This window comes from Osmerus mordax, chromosome 27 (genome assembly GCF_038355195.1).
Source record: "Osmerus mordax isolate fOsmMor3 chromosome 27, fOsmMor3.pri, whole genome shotgun sequence".
Taxonomy (NCBI): Eukaryota; Metazoa; Chordata; class Actinopteri; order Osmeriformes; family Osmeridae; genus Osmerus; species Osmerus mordax.
The window spans coordinates 9,527,199-9,554,027 of record NC_090076.1 but is presented as its reverse complement, the minus strand read 5'-3'; the positions used below and the strand labels follow the sequence as shown (position 1 = coordinate 9,554,027).

Here is a 26,829-nt window from a genome sequence, read left to right as displayed (position 1 = left end):
AAAGTAGCAGCAACTAATCGCTTTTTACATTAAAAGAAAAGCACAGCTTATTTCGAAAATAAAAACCTCAACTTTATCACCAGGTACTGGTACTGTCATACTGAACAGTTGACATACAGTACTGAGCTTGTCTTAACCCTTGTGTTATCTTCGGGTCGTTCTGACCCATCCGTCATTGTGACCCACCGTCGTATTGCGACAACTTTACCGTATACAAAAACAAAGTGAAGCATTTTCTTTTAACCGTCGGGCTGTCTCAGACCCCCCACATTGCGAAGGTTAAAAGAATTTTTTTTAAATTTGTTTTTGTATTGGGTAAAATTGGGTAAACACAACGATGGTTCGTTATGAACCTTTGGGTCATGTGACCCGAAGGCAGCACGAGGGTTAAAAGGTTTTTGTTTTAATGTTTATAAGTCTAATGTGTGTGATGGAGTCAGGTGGCTGAGTGGTTAGGGAATCGGGCTAGTAATCTGAAGGTTGCCGGTTCAATACCTGGCCGTGCCCCGTTGTGTCCTTGGGTAAGGCACTTCACCCTACTTGCCTCTTACTGTAAGTCGCTCTGGATAAGAGCGTCTACTAAACGTAAATGTAAGTCCAACGAAAGAAAATGTATACATCAAAAGGACAGTAAAAAGTGTAAAAACACACAAAAGCAAAAAATAATCTAGATCTTGCTCTTAAAAACAACAATTTAGAAGACAAAAATAAACACCTTTTCTACATTTCTGTAAATTATGATCAAAATGGGCCCAGATGTGCTATTCTGTCATGGCGGTGCTTGTCAGGTATCTCCTTGTGAATTAACCACACCGACCAGATATGCAGAGATAATAGTAATTCTGGCCTAGAATTATTTTAAGGGACATGCCATCGACTACTAGATTGTGTTGTCCACCTCTGTACATTTGTTTTAGAATTAAATTCATGATGACTTCTTTCGATTCCATGGGATGGACTGATTGAGTAGCAAATGATTTGCAGGGGTCTGGAAGGTAAACAGACCTTTACAGGAATATTCTGTTTGTTTTAGAGGTAAACAACTAAATCAAACTCCACTAAGTCAACTTCAAAGGTTCAGAGTCTCTAGCCCGTTTCTAAACCTTCCGTTAACCATGAAATGCGTCAATGTGTCAAGTAAATCTCATATATATATCAATCATACCCAAACAAAATGAAACATGAATGTGTTGATTGGCATCAGCTGACGCAGTTATGAATGTGCTGTTTCTTTCTCACTACGTTTTTTTTGTTTTGTTTTTTAAAACTAATCCATAGTGGGTCTACCCTTCAGTTTGTCACCCTGTGACATCCTGTGTACAGTGTTGCTCCTCCCACGTGTACTGAAGGCATGACCACAGCCTTTATACATAGGTGATGTTCTGTTAAGTCTAGTCACCACTGGCTTGTGACAGCCTGAATTTAAAATGCATGTTTTAATCCATAGCTTCATCCTCGTGTCATGGATGTATACTGTGTCTGTTGGGGCCCAAGGTAAGGTTCAGGATTCTCATGTAACATTTGTAAGTAATTTGACCAAAACAATCTCGTATTGTGCTACCAAAAGAAGATCTCCAGTTTAAGTTACATTTACGACACGTATGTACAATAAACGTATTCATTCACATTGCAATGCTGTAGATCCCAATGTATGTTTATCTACTTATCATACCATTAAGCGAAGAAGTTAATGTGCGTATGCCGCCTACTGTTTGATGTACATTATATCATTCTATAGACATTATAACATCTGTCAAGCATGACCAGCCTGTCTTAAAGGCTGTCTTAAGACAACAAGCCAAACCAATCAACTGGACAGGAATCCACATTATGTATAAAGAAATATAGTATAAATGAGCTTAGATGTTTTGTAGCAATTTAAAAAAATGTCATTATTTTTGTTTATGTCTGCTTTCTCAGGTTGTAAAATAGACGATTTTATCGCTCTACACAAAGAAGGTTTCACAACACATAATTTGGAGAAGGAATATCCTGTGGGATCCGCGGTCAGAGTGCTCTGCCAAACTGGTTATGAGGGGTTCTACAAAATGAAGTGCATGGAAGACGGAACATGGTTTTCCCAAAACGAGGACTGTAAACGTAAGCCTGTTCATCTCTACACATCCTCTTCTACGGACAGGTCTAGCTCAGTGGTTAGGGCGTAAATCCCAGGTTGAAATCCCTCCTGTTCCTCTCTCTGGATAAAAGTGTCTGCGACAAGATCACGTTGTTATTACGAACAAGTACTTCATGTACGGCCTGGTGTACCCGTGTTAGTTTTATAACGTAATGAAGAGGGCAGCTGTGATGATATTCCCTAGAAGAACCATGTGTCTATCATAGTTGTAGGCTAGTCTGTTGTAAACCAGTCTGTATCATAATCTATAGTGTTGTAGTCTAGTCTGTATCATAGTATAGTGTTGTAGTCTAGTCTGTATCATAGTATAGTGTTGTAGTCTAGTCTGTATAATAATCTATAGTGTTGTAGTCTAGTCTGTATCATAGTATAGTGTTGTAGTCTAGTCTGTATAATAATCTATAGTGTTGTAGTCTAGTCTGTATCATAGTATAGTGTTGTAGTCTAGTCTGTATAATAATATATAGTGTTGTATATGAATTGATGTAATAAATGTGTTTTCAGGAAAGAAGTGTGGACACCCAGGGGAATCACCAAATGCGGACTTCGAACTTACAGACAAAAGCAGCGATTTCTCCTTTGGTTCAGAAGTTCTGTATAAATGCAAACCAGGGTAGGGATTTGGTCAAAAACTCAATTAACTATATATTGATTGTTGTCCACACAAGCACCCATATTTTTCCTTCGGGAAACGTCAAAAACACAAATTTTCGGAAGGAAAAGTCTAGACCTTTGGACCACTCTACAAACTGTGCAGGAAAGTCACTTGTTAACAGGAACAAACATTTTCTGTTCATCATAGGTTTACACAATCAGTGGAATATCAATGTAATGCCCGGGTGACTGCACTAAATGTTACCACACTCTGTCAAAGCGTTTCCTCCCTCCCTCTGCGTCACACATCTTGTTGTTTGTATGTGTGTCCTATGTGGCCGTCAGTTATGTGATGATAAGCAGGTATCCCATCCGAACGTGCATGAGCCAAGGCTGGAGTAACACCATCCCTGTCTGCGAGGGTGAGCACACGCACCTGAACACACACACGCACCTGAACACACACACGCACCTGAACACACACACGCACCTGAACACACACACGCACCTGAACACACACACGCACCTGAACACACACACGCACCTGAACACACACACGCACCTGAACACACACACGCACCTGAACACACACACGCACCTGAACACACACGCACCTGAACACACACACGCACCTGAACACACACACGCACCTGAACACACGCACCTGAACACACACACGCACCTGAACACACACACGCACCTGAACACACACACGCACCTGAACACACACACGCACCTGAACACACACACACGCACCTGAACACACACACACGCACCTGAACACACACGCGTACCTGAACACACACGCACCTGAACACACACGCACCTGAACACACACGCACCTGAACACACACGCACCTGAACACACACACGCACCTGAACACACACACGCACCTGAACACACACACACGCACCTGAACACACACACACGCACCTGAACACACACGCACCTGAACACACACGCGTACCTGAACACACACGCACCTGAACACACACGCACCTGAACACACACGCACCTGAACACACACACGCACCTGAACACACACGCACCTGAACACACACACGCACCTGAACACACACACGCACCTGAACACACACACGCACCTGAACACACACACGCACCTGAACACACACACGCACCTGAACACACACGCACCTGAACACACACGCACCTGAACACACACGCACCTGAACACACACGCACCTGAACACACACGCACCTGAACACACACGCGTACCTGAACACACACGCACCTGAACACACACGCACCTGAACACACACACACCTGAACACACACGCACCTGAACACTCTCATAGTGGAGCAACATGCCCCACACAGAGTGGGCATTGTGGTTAGAGCATTTGACTGATGATCCAGAGGTTCAAATACCCCCACCAACCTGTACACCGCTTTGGATAAGTGTCTGATGAATAGAAACATAATTAATAAGATCAAACATCTTGTGAAGGGGCCAGTTCTTTGTCTGATCTGGTCCCTGACTTTAAAGTCCAGCTGTTCTGTCTATTGAGTAATTGTGTGGATTGTCTCTTTTGTTCAGCGCTGAAATGCCCGCCTCTTGATATAGACAATAACATGTATGCGTACGGCGAGTATTTGGAGGCCACCTCTGGCACCGTGGTCACTTTCAAGTGCAAGTCAAACGACATGATAGTGGATGGGATGGGGAACATTGACTGTAACAACCAGGGAGAATGGAGTGGAAAAGTTCCAACATGCAAAAGTAGGTCAACTCTTATTACACGAGAGATTTAGTTCAAAATACTATACACAACACTATATATAAAGTAATATATATATATATATATATATACACGTATGGCAGAAACCTTATTGATTCACAATTTAAGATATAGCAATTTGCCGGACGATATTCATTTCAAATGACTTGTAACAGATAGAAAATACGATTAATGATGTTAATCCTAGTTGTCCAATTTAGAACTCCCTAGCTAACAAGCTGTAGTCAACTACATACATGAACTCAGTCATTTGTATTCCAACGTGTTCTTAGCTTTGATTGTGTCTAAGCTGAACATTTCCCTTTCTGATGAGATTTGTGTTCTTCAACAGTTTTCAAATGTGCCGCTCCAAATATTGAAAACGGTGCAGTCACGAGTATGAAGGATGATTACAATGAGAACGACATCCTGGAGTATGATTGTTACGATTCATACAAAAAGTTTAATACAAACTTGAATCCTCGATGTGTTAAAATGGGCAATTCCGCCCAGTGGAATCCGCACCCTAGATGTGAAGGTGAGTTATTTTTTAATTATTATTATTCAACCTTTATTTAACCAAGAAAATACTCACAGAGATTTTAAAACTCAGTGAGACATTGTGTCATATTTACATGTGTACATCGTTTGCGTGTAGGATTCCCTAGATCTTAATTGATGTAGGGTAACGTTTGTGTAGTTCACCTGTAATGCCACTAGAGGGCGATCAATCAACATCTTTTGGGGGGGATGTGTGCGAACTTTCGAATTGTTGTAGGCTGGAGACCCTCATTCGTCGTGGGTTGCATGGATAAACATCTACATTATGTTTCGTCTGATTTTGGGAGTCAGGAGTAGTAATAATAAATCAGTAATCAGTGATGTAGTAAATGAAATGGGTTTCTCAAACCGCACTTCAAAATCATTTACATTTAGTCATTTAGCAGACGCTCTTATCCAGAGCGACTTACAGTAAGTACAGGGACATTCCCCCGAGGCAAGTAGGATGAAGTGCCTTGCCCAAGGACACAACCTTCATTTTGCACGGTTGGGAATCGAACTGACAATCTTCTGATTATTAGCCCGATTCCCTAACTGCTCAGCCATCTGACCCTGAAATCATGCAGAAAAATGACTTGTGACCCAAAGTTAACTATATGTCATGTAGTCTAAACACTATGAACCCAGAGAATATTGCATAATACAATCACTTTTACATTTTCTTACAGAAATAAAATGTGAATTAACGCCATCAGATAAAGGCATTTATACCCCTTCTGGTAAAACAATTTTTTCAATTGGTGACCGACTGAAGGTGGAATGTAGTCATGGGAACTGGATTCAACAAAGTCACAAACTTTCAGAAACTGCAACATGTCAAAAAAGTGGATTTTGGATACCGGGCCGACACGCCCCCGTTTGTGAAGGTACCATTGCCCCTGTGAATGGACACCCTTCTGTTCTGTAGCCATGTTAAACAGTACATAACCATGTTATCTTATTCCAGAGATAAGATGCAGTCCACCAATTGTCCCACATTTAAATATGAACCCACGGAGACAGCTGTACAGGTTGCAGGACAGTGTCCAGTTTTCCTGTGCTAACGGTTATAAGTTAGAAGGCGTTGCCGAAGCTCGGTGCACTACGACTGGCTGGTCTTCGATTCCAACATGTAAAGGTATTTTGCTTTAGTTGTTCTTGTTTTACCGTCGTCAGATCAGCTAATCCTAGCTGTGTTTGTAGATATTACTTGAAACATATTTTATGATTTCTTTCAGAGATTACATGTGATCCAAATGATATAAAAAACATATATATTCCACAACCCAAAAATGTATACAAATATGGAGAAACACTGAAGTTTAATTGTGTGGAAAACTTGTCAGAAGAACTTTCTGTCCACTGCACTAGTAATGGATGGGATAACAAACCTCAATGTTCAGGTTAGAAGACTTTTTTTTCCACTCCATTTGAAAGTTATGACTGGCTGATAGCCTGCTGTACTATAGCATACTGTACTATAGCCTACTGTACTATAGCCTACTGTACTATAGCCTACTGTACTATAGCCTGCTGTACTATAGCCTGCTGTACTATAGCCTACTAAGGGGTAGCCTGTTCATTCACAAGGTTCAGATGAGTTTACCCAAGTAGACTACCTTTAACTTAACTTGTGTTGTACCATGGGATCTGATATCCTGTGTGTTTATCAGGAACCGACAAATGTACATCCATTAAAAATGGATTTGTGGTAAAGGAAGAATCAAACTTAACGTTATATTATGCCTGCAACGATGGGTACAAGCTACCACATGGGGGCTGGTGGGATGAAGCAGACTGTAAGGATGGAGTCTGGACAGGACTCAAACCCTGCATCGGTAAGCAGACACATATATCCAGGGACTGGTGGGTTTGGTGTACTGTATGGTAAACAAATGGAGAATAAAAATGGGTGACATGTAACCAAGTAGAATTGACTAAACTCACCCAGTATAAATACCGTTCACCGGTGCCTCCATGTTGCTAGCTTGTGTAACGATGTGAAAACCGTGAAACTCACTCCTCAGGTATGTAGCAGACCACCTGCGTCAACGAAGAGCTAGCTTTTCTTCGGCATAGTTGGTAATGGTCGCGCTTGGCAAGTCAGAAGTCGAGTGTTCGAACCCAGCAAGTGGCAAACGATACCTTGTGATAATGGAGCGTGGCTTCGTCTGTTACATACCCGTCACACTTGGTGGCGTAGCTCAGTGGTCCTCAGGGCCCACTGTCCTGCATGTTCTAGATGTTTCCCTGCTCCAACACACCAGATTCAGATGACTGAGTTGTTACCAGGCTTCTGCTGAGCTTCAGAACGACTGATTCAATTGAATCAGCAAAAGTGGTTCTCTCAACTGGCAAGAACCAATGGCGTAGTTGGTGAAAGCAGTTCATGAAAGATGGTTGGTTGCATGTTTCAGGGGGGCCTAGATCAAACTCTGGGGTGGGAAAGTATGGAAGTGATCCTGTGGAAGGGTGGTTTAACTGAGTTACAATAGATTGAGTTTACACATTAACAATATCAATGCTCTATTTCTAGAAAAATCTAGATGTCACACACTTCCTGAAATACCGCACACAATAAGTATGGCAGGCCGACAACCGGAGGACGGCTTTACTGGCAGCGTAAAGATTCAGTGTGAAGAGGGATACAGGCCTAAAGATATTAATATTATATGTAACAATGGAAGCTGGGAAACACCAATACCCAAGTGCACACGTGAGTACTTGTGGAATTTTGAGTGTTTTGTGAAAAATTGGACACCTTTGCTTGAATTTAATTGTATTAAAGTCCCTGTAAAGTGAATTCCGAGTTTTTAAAACACATAAAAAATATATTAAAATGTATTGCTTAAACACGTTACAAAGACTGAACTATGTAGTACTGAATTGTGGAGTTAGACTTAGTTTTTCAAAATGTTTGTGTTTGGGATTTTTTGGGCGGGGTTGAAATCATGCCTGAATTCCGAGTTGCTGTCATTAGTAGCTAGCTACTGTATGCCTTTGTGCAAATGCATATTCCTTGGATGCGAGAATTTAGGGAAAGGGAAAATACCCTTCTACCATTCTGTTGCAAAGCAAGAATGATTCTCGGGTAGTCGGTCAATGTCTTCTGAATTGGATTCTGGCTCTAGAGGCCAAAATTTATGTAGGGAAGCATCCATTTTTGTTGTAGCGGTATTTGACAGTTAAGTCACAGCTTTCCAGCGAGTGAGTCAGCGGACACGCCCCCAGCGTTTGAGATCTGAGAAACTGCTTATATTATCAAGATTTTGGTCACTTATTTTAAGTTACTATTTTTTTGATCATCTAACTTGGCTGGGTGGTTAGTTGGCCTAACATGTTTCAGTGGTGTGACAAACTCATATTTTATTATCACTTTACAGGGTCTTAAATGTTGGTTTGTAAAGACGTGAAATGTTGGGCTCCTTGACCAAACAGTAGGGAAATCAAGAATAAAACATTACAACTGAGAAGTCACATTTCAGACTTGTTATATGATTCTGACAGGCAGCTGGTTAGCCTACATTTAAATGAGTAATTTTAATGTTTTACTCTCTCAATTATTTTACGTTAGCCAAAGAGACAACGTGCACCTCCCCACCGAAAGTTGAAAACGCAGTCGTTCTGACTGCATTTCAGAGCGGATATGCGGCCAAATCCACAGTAGAATATGCATGTCGCAAGTCTTATGAATTAAGAGGAAATAAAACAATCAAATGTACGAGTGGAAACTGGAACAAATCTCCAACATGCACAGGAAAACCAGAACGTAAGTTTATAATGTTTGTTATTGCTGTAGCCTATTATTTTTAAACGGCTGCTAGGTTTTTGTTATCTCAATGTTTTCATGGAAGAAAAAAAAAAAAGAAAAAAAAAAAGGATTGTTTGGGAGTTAGTTTAGTATGAAGACAGGAATGCTAAGATTGGTCTTTGTGAACTACAGAATGGCCTTCTGATTTTCACGCTTTTACTTCACCAGCAGGTACATGAACTGAATCTTCCGACCCAGCAGGCCCCGACCCAGAATCAACCTTTCCCCACACAACCAACCCCCAACATGACCCCCGACCTCAAATCCAACACATCGATCCAAGACAAACCTAAAAATGAGCCATAAAAGCACAGCATTTGCAAGTGACCCAAACTAAATACCAGCCATGTGTAACCTTTTTAGTTGTGCAACTGCTTAATTGTAAACCAAAGGTTATAGCCTACCTGTCTCACCTAAATTAGTGTGATGTCAAATCCCAAGCCTACTGCAGTGAGCAAAAATGTGAGTCTATCCTAATTGTACATGTATTATGAAGTACCAGTGCTTTTAGTTCAAAGTAATATCTGAAATTTCGTGAGGTATGACAAATGTTTTGGGAATTTAACATCGGCTATTGGCTTGACATGCACAATTATTATTTTTTTGACTGTTGTGAGTAGGCTTACATATTTTGACTTGATGAATAAACATGGACAGTGTTTGAACCATATGGCTTTTTGAGAAGGCGATATGATTGCCACCTGCAAAACCATTTGGGGTGGGGAGTTTACCTGGGTGTTGGGAAACACAGGGAAAATATAAGTTTACAGTTGCTGGTTCTTACTAGGCTGGTCCTAACCAGACCCTCGTACATTTCATTTGTACAGAGGGTCTGGGATCGCTCCATTGACAAGCGTTAACTTCCTTGAAGGCAGGTACTCTGTTGAAGTTTTAAACTATTGGATCTGCCCAGAGCCACTCTGATCTGCCATAACCAATCGCTAGCGTTCGCCTTAGCCAACTCCTTCACCACTACTGTAACAGAGATAGCTGCCATAGCTGGAAAATCAAACTTTTCCCGAACCCCGTGGGGAGGAGGGCCACAACATCATGGCCACCAACAAAACTCAGTAAGGATTTTTCTTGCTCCGGCTTTAACTTATGGATATTTGGCAGCATTGCCACAATCGACCGAATAGCTTCGCTCGCATCTTTCTCCGCCGCCATTACTGAACTACAACTCAAACTAGTGCACGACATCAACGTCATCGTTCTCAGCCACTGCCTATGTTCGCTGATTGGCCCTACAAAAAAATTGTTTCTGAAAACTGACTAATACACCGAAATCCCAGACCTAGTACAGAAGCAAAATCAAAATTGAGCGGAAGTACGTAGGAGGGCAGAGCCAGGCTAGGTCCTTACCACACACACCTCAAAAGCTAACACAAACCTTCCAAAGTTAACAGAAAATTTAACAATATGTATATGTACACCAAATGTTTTAATAAAAACGTAGCATTGTATCCCCACTCCAAAAGTTTGAAACAGTAAAATAAGACATTTATCCAAGTATATATATTAAAAAAAAACTATCACGCCACTGTTACAAAAGCGTCTGCTACCATCTGAATAGCTCGAAGTGGGTCAACAACATCCTTTAGCTTGTCCTTTCTAAGAACCCAGTCTGGAGCAAATCTGGAGAAAGGAGAGATGCAACAAAATATTTTGTAAATTATTGTGAGTGTGTACGCATACTGTGCAGTCAATTTGTAAGTGAAGTTTGCCCAAATCTGCTCCCAGGCGCACATTAATAATCTGCTCTCAGGCCACACTTACAAACTAAGATGCACCGTGGGCACACTTACTTGGCCACTGGTTTGTGTTTTTGAGTTGTTGTTGTTGTTGAGTTGAGTAGACTACAGTTCCTGGAAGCGTTCGTTTTCTGCCTCTCTCTCCGAGCATCCATCTTGTGTTTTCGTGCCGTTAGGGAGTAGATACTTTGAATCCGTTCCAAAGCCTTGGGCAGCTTCCTCACCTCCTGAAAAACAGAATTTATAAACGTTTAGACCATAGATATATTTAAAGGGTAGATGTCTCGTCCGCGTTGCCGGCCAACGGAGTCGAACGTCCGCACATGGCGGCCATCTTGCTACAGTCAACTCGCTCACCCATAACATTGTGTTGATGCTACATGTACTTTTTAAATGACCATAACTTGCTCAATTTTCAACCTTTCGAAATGTTTGGTAGAAAATGTATTTCAAACACATATATATATATATATTATTTGTATTTTATTTTTTAAACCTTCCAAAACTGTTTTTCAAAACAAACAAAAATTACATTTCCCAAACTGTCTGAAAAATGTATTTTCATTATTTATTTATTTTTTAATCATTTTTTTCAACCTTCTGAAACTTTTGCCATGTAAGGCATCATGTCAACAGGCGCCAGAATCCTCTCCTGCCAGAATATCCTTACCAGGGCTCTGCGCGGGTCCTGCAGGAGCAGGGCCAGGAGGAAACAGGCCTTAGTGAAGATGCTGCCCCCCTTCTCTGCCACCTTGTCTCCAGCCTTCTCACGGTAGATCTGGAGCAGGTCCAGCAGGGTGTTCACCGAGTTCTCCACCATGTAAACAGCCTCAACGGTCTTATGGTACTGGGGAGGGGATAACATGTTAGGATGTTGCCTACTGCCTGCTCGCCCCCTGCTGGGCGACCAGGCCAGCCACGCTACATCTACATCGGGAGTCAGGTGGCTGAGCGGTGAGGGAATTGGGCTAGTAATCCGAAGGTTGCCAGTACGATTCCCGGTCATGCCAACTGACGTTGTGTCCTTGGGCAAGGCACTTCACCCTACTTGCCTCGGGGGAATGTCCCTGTACTTACTGTAAGTCGCTCTGGATAAGAGCGTCTGCTAAATGACTAAATGTAAATGTAAATATGGGCTGCATGCCCTCCACATAGACAGAATCCGAATCAGATTCTGATTCTGAATCGTGGAGCGGTGAACGGACGGAATTGGCCCAGGGAAGCACAGTTACCTTGGAGAGGTTGAGGAGGACCTGGATGGCGTAGGAGATGACCTCCATACAGGGAACGCTTCTGTTGCAGCTCCTGATGAGGGTGAAGATGACCAGGGTGGCTCCACTCTCCACCAGCATCTCACAGCACTCTGGTGACAGCCTGGTTGCCAGCTCTACAGACAGGCAGATGAAGGGAGCTGTTAACCACACCACTCCTCACACAATCAGGCCCCTTATCAACTATTCACATTCAAGTAGGGAGTCAGGTGGCTGAGCGGTTAGGGAATCGGGCTAGTAATCAGAAGATTGCCTGTTCGATTCCCGGACGTGCGAAAATTACGTTGTGTGTCCTTGGGCAAGGCACGTCACCCTACTTGCCTCGGGGGAATGTCCCTGTACTTATTGTAAGTCGCTCTGGATAAGAGCGTCTGCTAAATGACTAAATCCAAGTAAAGTTTCTTTGTGCTTAAGGAAAAAAAAGGGTAGAGAATATGCTTCTTCTTTTATGTTTATAACTATCAATACAAGTGAATGCACTGGTTGGTAGTACAATTAACTTATTAACTTCATGCAAACAGAGGATAACAACAGGGAACATTGTGAGCATAATACTTGACTGTGAAGACCTCTGTGACATTCCTTGTGAAAAAGAGCTGTACAACTAAAATATGATTTGATGTGTTAAAACTCACCCAGGTTTTTCAGAGCTGACAGGATGTAGGAGAAGTGTTTGTATTGAAGCAGGTGGTCTATGGCCATGGAGGTCTTGTGACACAGCCGGTCTTCCTCCTGCGCGCCATCTGAGACCATCCTGAGTCGATGCCTCACGGCCACAACTCTGTGGTGGTCGTGGAGCTTCCTGGAGGCGTGTCCTCGCCACAACGCCTTGGGTGAGAGAAGGAGGAAACGGACTGAACCAGACTGTCGGCACTTCAACAAAAAGCGACGATCCAAAACGTGTAAATGTCTGCACTCTCAGTTCAGGAAGTAGACCAGAAGATAGGAGAACAAGCTCTATTCCTAGTCATTAGTACGGATAATTACATTCATAGAGATATTAAATAAATACATAATATTTCCAGCTTTTTTTGTAATAAAAAAATATGTTTTCTCAATTCGTCTCTGGATTCTGTATTTACACTAGAGCCTACACACACACACACACACCGCAACACACACCACCAGTACCTGTGCCTTGATGATCCCTTGCTCCACCCTCTGCTGTCGTCTCAGCAGCAGGAACTTCCTGGCATGCTGCTGCAGGACGCGGGCGGCTCGATGGCGGCGGGCTAACCACCTCCTGGCCGCTCTCTGAGCCGTCACCACCTTCCTCCTCTCGTCCAGGAACCGCCTCCGCTGCTGCCTGGCTCGTACCCACCGCTGGGGGGGAAACAGGCCGCCGACTGACTTAACTCATGCTCAACACTTCGACCTCTACCAGGCCTACCACTACCACAACAACAATCCACGCTCATCGAGAGCATCTAGAGTCCAGGACGACATTTCAGGTGCAGGGTGAGAGTACCTGTATGCGGACAACTGAGTGGATCTGTCTCCTGGCTGACTGCAGAGCCCAGTGAGCCCTGAGGGCCTTCTGGATCCTGACGGCACAGAGGTGATGGAACACAGCTGCAGAGAAGCGCAGCCTCCTTCCTGCTGCTGCCGCCGCCAGCACCTGTAATACACCAGGGGAGAAACTTGGAAGCTGCATTTCCATAGGACACATCTCCAGGGCTATGAACATCTCCAGGGCTATGAACATCTCCAGGGCTATGAACATCTCCAGGGCTATGAACATCTCCAGGGCTCTCGCCAGCCAGGGTTAGCCTGAACCCTAACCTAGCAAACTGTAGTAGGTGCAGTTGGGGAAATCGATAAAATCAAATCAACCCTGAGCCTTTTCCACTGGACACTGAAAAGATTCAGATGGCCTGTACACGTGCTGTAAGGGTTAGCAACGTCAACAGAACATACGCGATGAAAAACGTAGTAAAAAGAGTAGTTACCCGTCGGTTGCCCATGCAGCTACGCCAGTATCTCTGCAGAGTCACGGTGGACTGTCTCACTCGGGAGAAGTCCTCCCTCTCTCTCCTGGCCAGCTGTGCGGCCCTGAACCTCGTCTGTAAGACGACCGCGGCTCCTCTCTGCCTCTGGTACGCCCTTCTCTGGATCCAGCCGCGATACACCGACTGGATGCACAGAGCAGCCTTCTGGACCTACGGAAGGAAGTGAAGTGAGAAGATTTTTTTGATTTTAGTCCTTTAGCAGACGCTCTTATCCAGAGCAACTTACAGTAAGTACAGGGACATTCCCCCCGAGGCAAGTAGGGTGAAGTGCCTTGCCCAAGGACACAACGTCATTTGGCATGGCCGGGAATCGATCCAGCCTTTTTCTGATTACTAGCCCGATTCCCTAACCGCTCAGCCACCTGACTACTTAGAAGGCACACGTGTTTGTGTCAATCAACGACGACCATGTTTTTACTACTCTGGAATCGATCTGTTCTCATTTCGCCTGAAACTCGTACTCGTAACTAAACGTACAGCTGTGTGTAGGTTTGGCAGAGGTTGTCATACCACAAGCAGGCTTTGTCTTTCTCTGTGGCCTCTCCATGCTGCCTGGATGGTGACAGCTGAAGCCTTCTTTCTCAAGAAGTTTTGACGGTCTTCTTGGGCCTTAACGGTCTCCCTCCATCTGCGCTGAAGGACCAGGGCACTGTGTCGAACCGTCAGGAACCTGAGAGACACGATAGACCTGATAGTTACTCTGAAGATCTCAAGATAGACAACATTATTAGACACAAACATGTACACGACAAGGGTAACCTGTGTATATTACACAGATTACCCTTTTACGAGTACAATTATGTACAACATACGGAGCAAAAACAGTTGCCCTTACCTTTTGCGAAGGAGATTTGTCTGTATACATCTATGGACCGTTGCAACTGCAGCCCGCTTCTCCACAAGCTTGCTTCTGGCTTGCTTCCCTCTAAACCAAGACTGAACAACACAGAGGAAAGCAAATGAGAGGGATTGTAAACGTCACAATGTTCCTGGTATGACAAAAGGTCTTAGGGCCCTCCAAAAACTACATGTTTATTCACCTGTATAAGAACAGCAGACCGCTTCACGGCAAGATACTTTGCTCGCTCTCTCTGGCGGAGAAGGTGGGCCCTGTAGTGCTCCTGTATGAGAGCAACCGAGGTCCTTTGTTGTCGGAGTCTCTGCCTATCTACCATCCCACGGTAAAAGGCCTGTTCAAAAAGAATCAAAACATTTCAATTAATTGCATAGAATTTTCATTTCAGGAATCAACATTTCACAAGACTGAAAATTATGCATGTGGGAGTAGAGAGATGCCCACACACCTGAATAGTGACAGTGCTTTTCTTGATTCTCTGATACCGTCTGAACGCAATGTGACCACGCACTCTGGCCTGGAGTTTCTGGACATCTCTCAAGGTCTTCAGGTACACTGATCGCTGCTCTCTCTGCGCTCGCAGTCCCCTGTAGCTCCTCTGAAGAGTCAGGGCTGCTAGACGACAGCGCTGAAACCGCCGCCGTGCCGCCCACCTCCTGCAGTGGGACTGCAACGTCACTGTGCTGGACCACATCTTCAAATACCGGCTCCTCTGCGCGGCCATACGCAGCACCGACTGGACCTTAACGGCTGCCCGTTCGCGGTTGGCCAGCCGTCGGGCAAGTGTCCCACGGACCGCTGACTGGAGGGTCACCGCTGCTCCTCTGACGGTCATGTAGTCCAGACGGACTTTGCGGCCAAGCCTGCAAGACCTGTACCATCTTTGGACCGTGACGATGGACGCCTGCATGGCGATGTATCGTGCTCTGGCCCGGTGTCTTCTGAAGGCTGACTGAATCACCACGGTCGCGGTTCGTTCCTTCAGGAACCGTCGACGCCTGACACTCATTTGCAGGAACGCCTGAATCTTCCTGGCTGCTTTCGCCCGTGTCGCCAGGCGCCTCGCTTGCATCCCCCTGAATGACGCCTGAATGCAAGTCACAGCACTTCTGATCTGCAGATATTTCTCCACCTGCACGTGCCTCAGTCTCTGAGCTCTGAACCTCTGCTGAAGGATGCCGACCGCCCAGCGCTGCCTTCTGAAGGCATCCTGCTGCTTCTTCATCCTGTAGTTGGCCTGAATGACAGTAGCGGCTCGATGCATCTTGGCGACTTGACTTCGGACACATAGCCCTCTGAAAACTGCCTGGATGACAACTGCAGAACCTCGAAGCTCCAGGAATCTGTCCCTGTCTAGCCTCCCTTGAACACACAACCTGAAGTGTCTCTGTAGGATGACGGCGGACAATCGCATGGCCTGGAACTTGACATGTGCTCGGTGTCTTCTGAAAGCAGCCTGGATCGTGGTCGCAGCTTGATGCTGAAACCCGATCTCTCTCCTAGCAAGCTGCCCTCTGTATGTAGCCTGTAGGAGGACTGCAGCACGCAGCATGTTCAGGTAGTGTTGCCTCTGAAGTTTCGCTGCCAGGGTGGCCCTGTATTGTCGCTGGATGACAAGAGCAGAAGACCTCAAAGCAAGATACCGTTTGCGCTCCACATGGGCCCTATAGCATGATTGGATGACTCTGGCAGATTCGTGCAACCATTTTACAGCACGTCTGGTTATTATTCCACGGAATGCAGACTGTAAGACAATTATCGCTTTTTTCTTTGCATTCAGAGAAAGCATTTCCCTTTCCACCAGTTTGTTGGCTCTGTATCTGACTTGCACTGTGCCGACAGCCCATAGCATCCTCTTGTATTGTGTCCTAATCAGGTGCATTCGTACGTGTGATTGAATAGTTATGGCAGCGATGCATTCAGTCTGCAACCTCTGCCGGTCTCTCCTCCCCCTGTAAGCTGCCTGAAGAGTGATTGCAGCCCTTTGCTTCAAAAGATAATTCTTCCGTTCTTTCTGTCCAATGGCAACGGCTCTGTATCTCTGCTGACAGAGTACAGCTGCCGCCCTGACTGCAAGGAAGCGTTTTCTTTCCATGCGAGCGAGGAACCACCTCTGGATGACAACGGCCTTCGTGTGCATCTCGGCAACCGCCGTCCTGACCCTGTGGCCACGGTAGGCTGACTGGATCTTCACAGTCGCAGACCTCATCCTTCCGTACAGCCACACATGGTGGTCTCGAAGCATGTTGGCCCTATAGCGCTCCTGGATGATGATGGCGGCACACTTTGTGGCGAGGTAAGAAACCCGCACCTTGTACATCCTGAAGTGAGCCTGGAGGACAGTTGCGGCTCTACGCCTCGTGCTAAGGTCTCTTCTGACTCTGGATCCTCGATAAGCCGCCTGGAGCTTCAGGGTGGCTCGCTTCAGCCGACTGTACTGCTGATGTTGCAACCTGCACGCCAAGTGAGCTCTATAGCGACTCTGAAGGATTATAGCTGCACTCTCCAGCAGCAAATAACGCCTCTTACAAATAAAGGCTCTCACCGATGACTGAATGAGTGTAGCCGCCTGGTGTTTTTTCTTCAGTTCTGTTCTTACTTTCATACCACGGAGTCCCGCCTGGAGAGAGATGACAGCTTTCTTAACCTGAAGGTACTCCGCTCTTCCTTCCCTTGCTGCTTTGAGAGCTCTGAACTGGCGTTGTATCAGCAAAGCAGCCTCCTTTCTTGCCCTAAAACGTGACTGCACGGCATGCCTACGGTAATTAGCTTGAAGTACGGTGGCACACTTATGAAGTTGCTCAATCCTCTTCCTGTCGGTCCTCCCTCGCCAGACAGCTTGTATTTTCAGTACGGAACATCTGAGCTCCTCGTAACTCTTTCTTGATTTAGTTCCCAACAACTTGGCTCTATATTTCTGCTGGATAGCAACCACTGATCTTTTTAAAACGGCGAATCTCCGATGGGCTATCAACTTCCGGAAGTTTGCTTGGATCAAAGTTGCCGCCCGATTCTTCTCCTTCATCATCCTTCGTGCAACGTTCCCGCGATACATCGCCTGTATTGTTACGGTCGCGCACTTTATCGCCAGAAACGTCCGTTTCTCCGCGTCTCTGAGCAGCGACGCCCTGAACCTGCGCTGGATGACGACCGCGGCCCGTCTCATCCGTTCCAGCCGTCTCCTGACCACGCTAGCCTTGAACGCACTCTGGATGATGGTGGCGGCATGGTGTTTCTGTTTCAACACCTGCAAGCGACGCCTCTGCTGTTGGCCTCTGTACCAGGTCTGAATGAGAACAGCACTCAGTCTGACGGACACGTAGCGATGATGACACGTGTGCATCCTGAACCAAGACTGAATCTTCAGGGCGGCAGCGTTTCTTCGGGCTGTTTTGGCGCTGCGCCATTTCCGAAAAGCGGCTTGTATCACAGAGGCAGCGTGGTTTTTAATCTGGAACTTTCGGCTCGTCCAGTTCCGGTAACTTCTCTGTATTTTGATGGCTGCCGATCTCAGTGCGAGATAGTTTTCGCGCTCCTTTCTTCCGGTGATCCGAGCCCTAGTGTGTTTCTGGATCACAGTCGCTGCCCACCGCATCGTTCTGTAGTCAGAAACCGCTCTCTTCATCCGCCAACAGGCCTGCAACACTATCACCTGTGATCTTAAAGACTGGTAGTTTTTCCTGGTGATATACCTCCTCCATTCTGCCTGTAAGATCAGAAAAATTCCAATAAGCGCATGTGTAAAGAAGAATACCATATACCGGCATGTGTGGGGGGGTGGAAAAATATTCGCACACCACAGAGACATTTCTCTTATCTGAATCTGTTATGGCACCAAACCAGGAGTCAGGTGGCTGAGCGGTGAGGGAATCGGACTAGTAATCCGAAGGTTGCCAGTTCGATTCCCGGTCATGCCAACTGATGTTGTTTCCTTGGGCAAGGCACTTCACCCTACTTGCCTCGGGGGAATGTCCCTGTACTTACTGTAAGTCGCTCTGGATAAGAGCGTCTGCTAAATGACTAAATGTAAATGTAAACCCAACCCAAAAAGCACACCAACCACACCTCAGGGATTTCTGTGGACAGAAACATGAACATACTTGAATAGATGTGGCCGAGGCATTCAGCAGCGCCCAGAGGTTTGCCTTCCTCATCAGCGTCGCTGTGTTCCGGGCGGCATAGCCCCTCCAGGCGGCCTGGAGCCTCACGGCAGCACAGGTCTGTTTCCTCGCCCTCCGTCTCTTGAGGAAGTTTCGTACGTGTGCCTGAATCCTCGCAGCAGCCACGTTTCTTTCCTGCAGGGGGGGGGGGGGAACGTTCGGTACGTCATCCATCGGTTCTTCACAAGACAGATCTGTTCCTCGGAGGGGAAAGTGAGTAAAACAAACCTGGTACGTTTCCAGATCCTTCCTCAGTTTGTGTTTTCTCCAAGCACCCTGAATGATGCGGGCCGCTCGCGTCTCGTTCCTGAGGTCCAGGAGACGAGTGCACAGGAACGACAGGTAGGACATCACCACCTGGAGCACGTTGAAAAGGTTACAAACATCACATTACGAACATGGAACACAGTGCAACGTTCCTGAAACGTCCTAATTATCCCTGTGGACACAAACGCATTCAGGGAGTTGGCTTGCTTTTCTAACCTTCTCATTGGGTATGGTGTTGGACATGTCAGCTGAGTTGATCATTGCTGGAACCCCCCCAAGGAAAGACACTGCAGTGTTGACCAATCGGAAGTTACTCTTCTCATTATCCAGAAGTTCTTTAAATTCCAACATGGGCGACTGTGGGACTAACGTGAGGAATACAACACCTTATCAGTTTAAACACTTCACATCAACCCATCGCATTAGTTTATTTACATAAGGATCAAGCGAAACTGTAAAATGTTGAGTCTAACCATTACCGTTCTGCGTTGTGGGCCAGGTGTCAAAAGAATTGTCTGAGTCGCTGGATGAGCAGTTGAGCTCCAGTCTGCCTTGAGAAGAACACTCGACGGTCTGAGTGGTGCTCTGAGAGACCCTTTCCAGGGGCAGCTGGCTGGGATGATAGTGATGGATGAGGTAGCAAAGCGCCCGACCATCCGAAAACGACACCGAAAAGTTCTCCACCTGCAAGTTTTTGTGACAGATTTAACAGAAATAACAGTTGTCTACAGTTTTTTCTAAGCTTTCTCGCTTTATATGAAATATAACTCAATATTTACAATATTGTATATTGTGAATACACATTTAAAATATTCTGTTTATGATATTGCATAAGAATACCAAATCGTTATAGAAGTATTTTACTTGGCTAACTTGCCTTCAAGTTGTAGAAGTCGCAGACAGCATTGACCCAGTCCATCAGTAAAGTGATCTTCAGGCTGCTGTGCTTGAACGGTGAACCAGCTTTGGAAACGGTCTGCTCTACAACCTTGTCAGCCTTCAATGATGCCAGTTTCTGCTTGACACTCCAGGCGCGTTTCAGAAAACCGATCTCCTCCGTCAGTTTCTCCTCATCCAGAAGCACCTCCACCTAAAAAAGTGGTATTCTTTATTAGAATTATTCTTCTCATATTGTACATTTGTTTTTTAAATATATTTCAGTACTTGTTTTATCTACTTAGTATGTTTATTGTTATGCAACCTACCAAAGTGAATTCCTCGTATGTGTAAACTTAGCCTTACTTGGCAAGAAATCAGATTCTGATTGAAAACACTCTCCTCCCCAAACCTCAGTAACCCTAACTGACACCAGGCAGCAAACAAACCTGGAAAGCAAAGATGATCTTCCACAGAAGGCTCAGCGTTTTCTCCCGGTGTCCATCCACAACATCTCTGGAACTGATGACAACATCTGGAAGAAAACCCACAGGAAACGCCTCAGTTGTTTTAAATTTAAAAATACTTTTCCCTCCGCACAGATCCAAGTACTGTAAAATGCCGCCGCCACCCTAAACTTACCATTATCCTTCAGGTCGACGCCTTTGGCTTTCAACACCTGCAAGGCTATGTCTACGTTGTGGACCTTCTGGAGGCGGCTGATAGCAGGCATCCTCAACTTCTGGGACAGACTCCAGTCCTGGGTGAACAGCTCCATCACTCGTCTAAAAGGAAAAACACAAATGAGGAAAAATACTCACGCGAGACGGATTGAACTGCGGTACATGGAAGGAAGACCACTTACACTAGCCGGATTCCACATTTCAAGTCGGTTGCCAAGTTCTTGACAGCAAAGTTGAATTCGTCCAGGGGGGTCTGTGTGTGGGAAACTGGAAAGCCCAGGTACCCCATGTGTCGGGGCAGGATTCCCTCCCCACTCAGAAAGTCCCTGGAGAAGGCCAGGAGTAGATCCTTGCTCGTCTATGAATGAATACAGAGCAGAGAAAACTAAGAACAGCATCTACAAACATCTTTGACGGGTGGTTGCAGGGTTATGAAACTCTGAACTGTAACACAGCAATAGAACAACTGAAGCACACACTCACAAGATATTTGATCTGTCCCTCTCTCTCTGTGTGTGTGTGTGTGTGTGTATACGTATTGTCTTTTGATCTGCTCCGTATCTGCCTACTTTGAACTCTGCATCCATGCAGAACAAACAGGGGTCATGCTCGATCATCCTGGACTCCTTAGCCTTGTCCAGAAAGCAGACCAGCAGAAGCAGCTTCTTCAGAGTGAAACGAGACAAGGCTTCCTCGTGTCCTGAGCAAACAGGAACAACAACTGGGAGTCAGGTGGCTGAGCGGTTAGGGAAGCGGGCTAGTAATTAGAAGGTTGCCAGTTCGATTCCCCGGCTGTGCCAAATTACGTTGTGTCCTTGGGCAAGGCACTTCACCCTACTTGCTTCGGGGGGAATGTCCCTGTACTTACTGTAAGTCGCTCTGGATAAGAGCTTCTGCTAAATGACTAAATGTAAACACCAGATGTGGTTCAAATCCACAGATTACAAAACACCACGAATAAGGGGAAAATAAAATAAAGAATGAATGTATCCTTTGTATGCAGGAGGCAAATTACCATCTTTGTAAAGATTGGGGACTTTAGCGTGTCTGAACTGGGCAGCAATGTCTGGATTCCAGAGAAGACGTCTCAAGATAAACATGGCCAGGCCCATGACGTCACTGTTACTCTCCAGCGGAATCATCTCTCCATAGATTGTCTAAAAAAAAAACATTTTAAAATATAGAAGTTAATAAATGAACATGAATAACAAAGCCCAACGGCGGTATGAAACATTAAAAAAAAAAAATATATCTATATATATATCTCAGACATACCTCCAGACCAATCCGGAGCCAGAGAGGGTTGTAGGAGAGAAGCCAGTTTAGGACTTTTTGACGTTCCCCTACAAAACGAGAAGCGCAAACCCTTAATTTCACTCATGCTGTGGTTTCAAAACGTGGACATAAAAGCGGAGCCTACCGGCGGTATTAAAGCAGTTTTACAGTAAAAAGTGAATCTCCATCATCCTGTCCAGTATTTACCTATGTCCTTCCAGAGGTGACGGTCGGTGCGCACCAGTAACCTCTTGGCCTCCACCTCCAGCTCCAGCCTCTGGATAGCTTTGATCATCACCTCCGACGTGAAGAGCTGACAGGCGGAGCGACGAAGACGGTTTAGACGGCGACGAGCCGTGTACGTGCTGAAGGACATCTCCTCTTTGGTGGGGGCCTTGGGCACACTAAACCTCTCATCGCTGCCCATCGCCAGAGAGAGGGCATTCACTAAACACACAGGGGGGGGAAACATATATGCTGTGAGTGACTGAACATGAGTTTGTGATGTGTAGCATAGACATGGCATGCTACGTCTACTGTCATTGCGGAATACAGATTACTCCTTTTCAATCTTAAGCATGTTACCTTTAGTGACCTCGGTGTTGACCTTGAAGTCATCTGGAGTGAGTACATAGTTCATCCACCAAGTGAATCCTCTTTCTTGCTTCTCAATCCACCTCTCATCGTAGAACATGTTCTTAGCCGCAAACGGCATGGGGTGCCTTGGTATGGCTGCAAGACACACGAGTTGTTAGTTGCACGTCACTAAACTTAGCAGTACCAACACACGCCAATACAAGAGACTTGTCACTCACCTGTTTGTGCAGGCTTAATGAAGGTCAGTGTGGACTGGGCCACAGCTACAACCTTTGCCTTCCTGACAGATGAAGCACCAAATGACTTCAGAGAAGTACCTGTAATCAAAAGGAGTCAAATATGAGTATCATATATTAATATTAGTATGCATGTGTGTTTGTGTATGTATGATATATTGGATCAACAAACATTGTGGGTCACATACTCTGAAAGGTAGCTTTGGAACTTGGCCGTCTGATTGGTGCAGGCGTCACAGACCTGGCTCTTTCCAACGAAGAAGAGAAACCGGATCGCAGAGAGGCTGAAGAAGAAAACACAGGTCTTGAGAACACAACAATATTGAGTTGATGTACAGCTGGTGTAACACGTTGGGGCTTTGCTTCAGCAAACAAAGTCTCTTTTTTACTGACCTGCTGTTCTCGGCTGTTTCTGAGCAGCAGTCTTCCTCACATCTTGACTTTTCACCGCAGTAGACTTCCTGCTTCGTTTCTCCAGCGCAATTTTTTCTGTATCCTCCACTTTCTCAACATCCTTCAGAAACTCATCGCTTTTCCTTTTTTTGCCCCGTGTCACCACATCGAACCGGCTCTGGCAGCAGACAGGAAACAGATCCTGATGGACAGGAAGCTGTGCTGAAGCAAACCCGGACAGAGGTGCTCCGTGAGCCAGCTGGTTATTTTTGTGGTGTTGGGGGGTGACTGGTACTCTGAGCAGAGGAGGGCTAAGAGAGAAAGAGACTGGGGCAGGATCATTTAAAGGACTCAGGCTTACAGCTACTGGGTCCATGGCCTCAAGCGAGGAGCTAGTGATGCTGACATTGTGTTGCCCGTCTGAACTACTGTTCGAATCGATGACAGGAAGGCCCACGGTGCCTGGACTTGAGTTAGAGCAGCTCCCCGCATCTGTGATCTCCAATGTTTTCTCCAGAAGTCTTCGTCTTGAGGTTTTTATTTTCCTCTCCCCCTGAGGTCTCTCTACCAGTGCCGGAGCTGCTCTGCTCTTGACCACGGTAGCAGACGTAAAAAAAACCTTCTTGGCTTGAAAAACGTTGCATCCCGCCTCTATTCTAGGAGCAACTAGGTCGTCAGCCTGACCAACTGCCGATTTTGGCTTGATGAAGAAGGTTAGCCTCGGCTGTGCAGCGTCCGATTCACTGGGGCTATCAGGCAATCCATCAGAGCCGCAACCTGCAATTCCGTTAACTGATTCTAATGAGTCCGAAAAATCAAAGCTAGAGCATGCGTCGGGAGGGCTTCCTTCAATAGCTGCAGTCAGATCAGAGTCGATCATCGCCAACGCATCCATTACTGTAGGAGCTCTGATACTAGCCTCTGGTAAAGCAACACTGACAGGGACTTGCATAGACTCGATGTGAGGCATCAGGTTCTTCAGTCTATCTGGTGTGCCCACAGGCGACAGCGTCTTGTTGAGCACTCTTGCCACGTCTCTGTGTTCAGACGGGAAGACGGGGCAGCTGAGGACAGCTGCTGTTTTAGCGGGATCGCTAATCCTGATCCTCGGCACCGGGGGAACACCGGGGGAGCTCGTAAGGTCGCCATCCCTGTTCACTTCATCCAGAGGCTGAGATGTTACCTTACTGACAAGGGTGCAGATGCCCTGCAGCTCCAACCTCTCCATGTGGGAAGGGCCAAACCCTGACAGGGCTCTCGCTCTAACCGGAACCACATCGTTGAGAGGGGAGAGCGGGCTCCGAACTCTCCCCTGTCTGTACTGTGGAGTTTGAGGCACATGAAAGGTCTTGTTGGCTGCCTTTCTCTTCAGAGAAGCTTCTGGAGTTCTCTTGCCTCTGGAGGGCGCCGGGAGTCCGGACGCCTTCTTGTTTTTGATCGAGTCCCACAGACTCTTCTGAAACGGACGAAGGAAAGCACATAGCTAGTTAACTAACAGTTAAGTTCCTCATCAGCGAACCTGTTAGCTACAGGTAACGTGAAACATTTTTTATTACTAAATAAATAATGAGACACTGGGTTACCTTTTTCTTCTTGGGTGCATTTGCCCTGCCGAGCAAAACGGCTTGATGTTTAACCACACCATTGGCAACAAAGATGATGAGTTCTCTGACTCCGCCTTCCTCTCCAGGTGTCCATGTTATAGTTAAATCAAATACGTCTCCAGGCTGTGGGGAAAAAGTTTAAAAAAACAAAACCTTTTTGCAATTAGAATGGTTTTAATCGCCATGAAAGCTTGCACAGACAAGGAATTTACTTTGGCAGGAAGGTGTATACATTCAACATATAGGAATCTTAACTTAAATATGTGGTCTACCTATAGTAAAGGTACAAAGTCTCACTAATCCTAATAATAAAAATACAGAATAGGAAATATAAAATGGCCATTATAATATTACACAATACATTTCGATAAAATGTTGGGGAAAAAAATAATATATATATATATATTATTTTATTATTATTTTTTTTGGGGGGGGGGGGGCGGGGACATGGGACATGTCAAGTTCAGTTAGGGACTGTTAATTTTGCACTTTGGGACGGTACTAGGACAGTTAGAAAAACAGTTAGTTGGGAGCCCTGCATGTACTGTAGTAATTGCTTGCTTGGTACGCTACAACCAGCGGAGTATGATGTGCATGCAGGAAATAGGGAAGAACAGGTGCAGCTGTAGATAGTTTTTAGGCTGTGATACTAACCTCACTGGACTAGTGCAAATCACAATGGAGTTACAATCAAAAGCTCAATTTTATTTATTGCTCATTATAGACTACAGTGTAAAAAACATAATTGTAATACATCTGTAATAAAATGCTACAGTGAGGTAGCAAAACTTGACAACTGATTCCAAAAGAACATTAGAATATGCAGTGAGCTACTACTGCATGGGCATTAGGCTATTAAGTAGGACGACATACAATAGCGGTCTGTGATGCATCCGTTTTCAATCGGTTAGACTATATGCAATGTACCTGTAATATTTTATATGACAAACAATATACTCACACATGATCAGCTAGCCTAGCTCTAACCGTTAGGAAGTTCAAGGCAAATCAATGACGCGTGTTAGTGCGAGTCGACTAGCTCTAGCTGGAACAGTACTAGGCTAACAATAGACACTTTTGTTTACCTGAATGTTAAAAATGGTTTTGTCAACGGAAAACCCTTTCGCAGATGCAATCTTGTTCACTGTAACCTCTGTAGCTCCATTGTCAGAATCTGGATTTTCAACTCGTAGGACGACCGATTTCGAAGAACCTATCTTTACCGATCCAAATGTCACGAACGGTGCCCTCGAGAACTGCACTAGACTCAAAACGGGTAGTTCTAGAGAACCCGTGTTTTCTTTGTCACAAAATAATGTCGTGGTGTCTTCTGGCTTTATTGGACTAAAGTCCAAAAATTCACCTATCCGTAATGGCTGAGCCATGCCGTAAAAATATGTTTGTAAACTACCTAGTCGCTAGGTAGATACTGCTACTGACTCTTCAACCTGCTCTCAAACCATTCGAAGTTTGAATTTTCTCTGAGTTCTCGGCTCAGCCAATGATGTCAAACTGGGAAGTTCACGAACCAATCGCTGCAGGGTAAACAATATGCAGCCTATAGGAAATCCCCAACGTGTTTAAACGGACAGGGTGCTGGTACGCAAATAGGCGCTAGGGGGCAGAGAGGCGACCTTATTCACTGTCCAACTTGAAATTCAAAAGCATCCTTATAAATAAAACGACAGTGTGGTGGTAGGTATGACATAACTGAGTGTTGGAATAATCAGTTAAAACGGGTTTAAGTAGGCTGTTTTTATTAAGTTTAGTGCAATTTATATAACTCAGTCCTTAAGTCACACACCTCAGTTTAATGTATAGATTGAGACTTAACTAATGACTGTAGTTATCACATTTACCGTCATTCGTTTATGTGAATTTGCTGGCCGATTCCGTTTTCTTAGTTTAGTTGCACCAATTTGAAAGACGGAAAATCCTTGAGATAATTGTATCAGTACCAAAAAGACCTCGTCATTCTTTCATCGTTTTCAATCGTTAGGTTCAAGAAGGTATTAATCTAATTGAACT

The 26,829-nt window shown here is 45.2% G+C and overlaps 2 protein-coding genes across 3 annotated transcripts; one reads left to right on the top strand and one right to left on the bottom strand.

The window, feature by feature from the left end:
• Nucleotides 1-924: 924 nt before the first annotated feature.
• On the top strand, nt 925-9,488 carry LOC136936918 (complement factor H-like). 2 transcript variants are annotated; one of them, XM_067230593.1, is made up of 13 exons: nt 925-1,494; nt 1,921-2,100; nt 2,642-2,750; nt 3,077-3,153; nt 4,292-4,474; nt 4,825-5,010; nt 5,702-5,899; nt 5,980-6,150; nt 6,251-6,415; nt 6,686-6,850; nt 7,549-7,728; nt 8,587-8,781; nt 8,995-9,488. In XM_067230593.1, exons 1-13 carry the CDS (start codon nt 1,428-1,430, stop codon nt 9,000-9,002), a joined length of 1,884 nt encoding a protein of 627 aa, XP_067086694.1. In that variant the 5' UTR covers nt 925-1,427; the 3' UTR covers nt 9,003-9,488. The 2 variants fall into 2 exon arrangements, with proteins under 2 accessions (XP_067086694.1, XP_067086693.1); XM_067230592.1 differs by having other exon boundaries at nt 8,992-9,488.
• A 793-nt stretch (nt 9,489-10,281) lies between these two features.
• Nucleotides 10,282-26,186, bottom strand: aspm (assembly factor for spindle microtubules). The gene is made up of 30 exons (XM_067230492.1): nt 25,887-26,186; nt 24,781-24,924; nt 23,198-24,653; nt 22,993-23,088; nt 22,787-22,885; nt 22,557-22,703; nt 22,179-22,418; nt 21,972-22,039; nt 21,712-21,853; nt 21,266-21,396; nt 20,879-21,054; nt 20,656-20,798; nt 20,463-20,548; nt 20,015-20,227; nt 19,617-19,821; nt 19,354-19,502; nt 19,099-19,227; nt 18,811-19,005; nt 15,159-18,416; nt 14,895-15,044; nt 14,690-14,790; nt 14,365-14,524; nt 13,795-14,004; nt 13,314-13,463; nt 12,977-13,168; nt 12,481-12,673; nt 11,807-11,961; nt 11,245-11,421; nt 10,629-10,801; nt 10,282-10,458 (listed from the first exon to the last, which is right to left on the bottom strand). Exons 1-30 carry the CDS (start codon nt 26,184-26,186, stop codon nt 10,356-10,358), a joined length of 9,141 nt encoding a protein of 3,046 aa, XP_067086593.1. The 3' UTR covers nt 10,282-10,355.
• Nucleotides 26,187-26,829: the final 643 nt, after the last annotated feature.

Excerpts from the sequence above, each read along its gene's own strand:
- LOC136936918 (XM_067230592.1), top strand. The coding sequence starts at position 1,428 with ATGCATGTTTTAATCCATAGCTTCATCCTCGTGTCATGGATGTATACT. Across the intron at positions 1,495-1,920 it reads TGTGTCTGTTGGGGCCCAAG|GTTGTAAAATAGACGATTTT; the intron begins GTAAGGTTCAGG and ends CTGCTTTCTCAG. Across the intron at positions 3,154-4,291 it reads CACCATCCCTGTCTGCGAGG|CGCTGAAATGCCCGCCTCTT; the intron begins GTGAGCACACGC and ends TCTTTTGTTCAG.
- aspm (XM_067230492.1), bottom strand. The coding sequence starts at position 26,186 with ATGGCTCAGCCATTACGGATAGGTGAATTTTTGGACTTTAGTCCAATA. Across the intron at positions 24,925-25,886 it reads AAACCATTTTTAACATTCAG|CCTGGAGACGTATTTGATTT; the intron begins GTAAACAAAAGT and ends TTTTCCCCACAG. Across the intron at positions 22,704-22,786 it reads CATTAAGCCTGCACAAACAG|CCATACCAAGGCACCCCATG; the intron begins GTGAGTGACAAG and ends TGTGTCTTGCAG.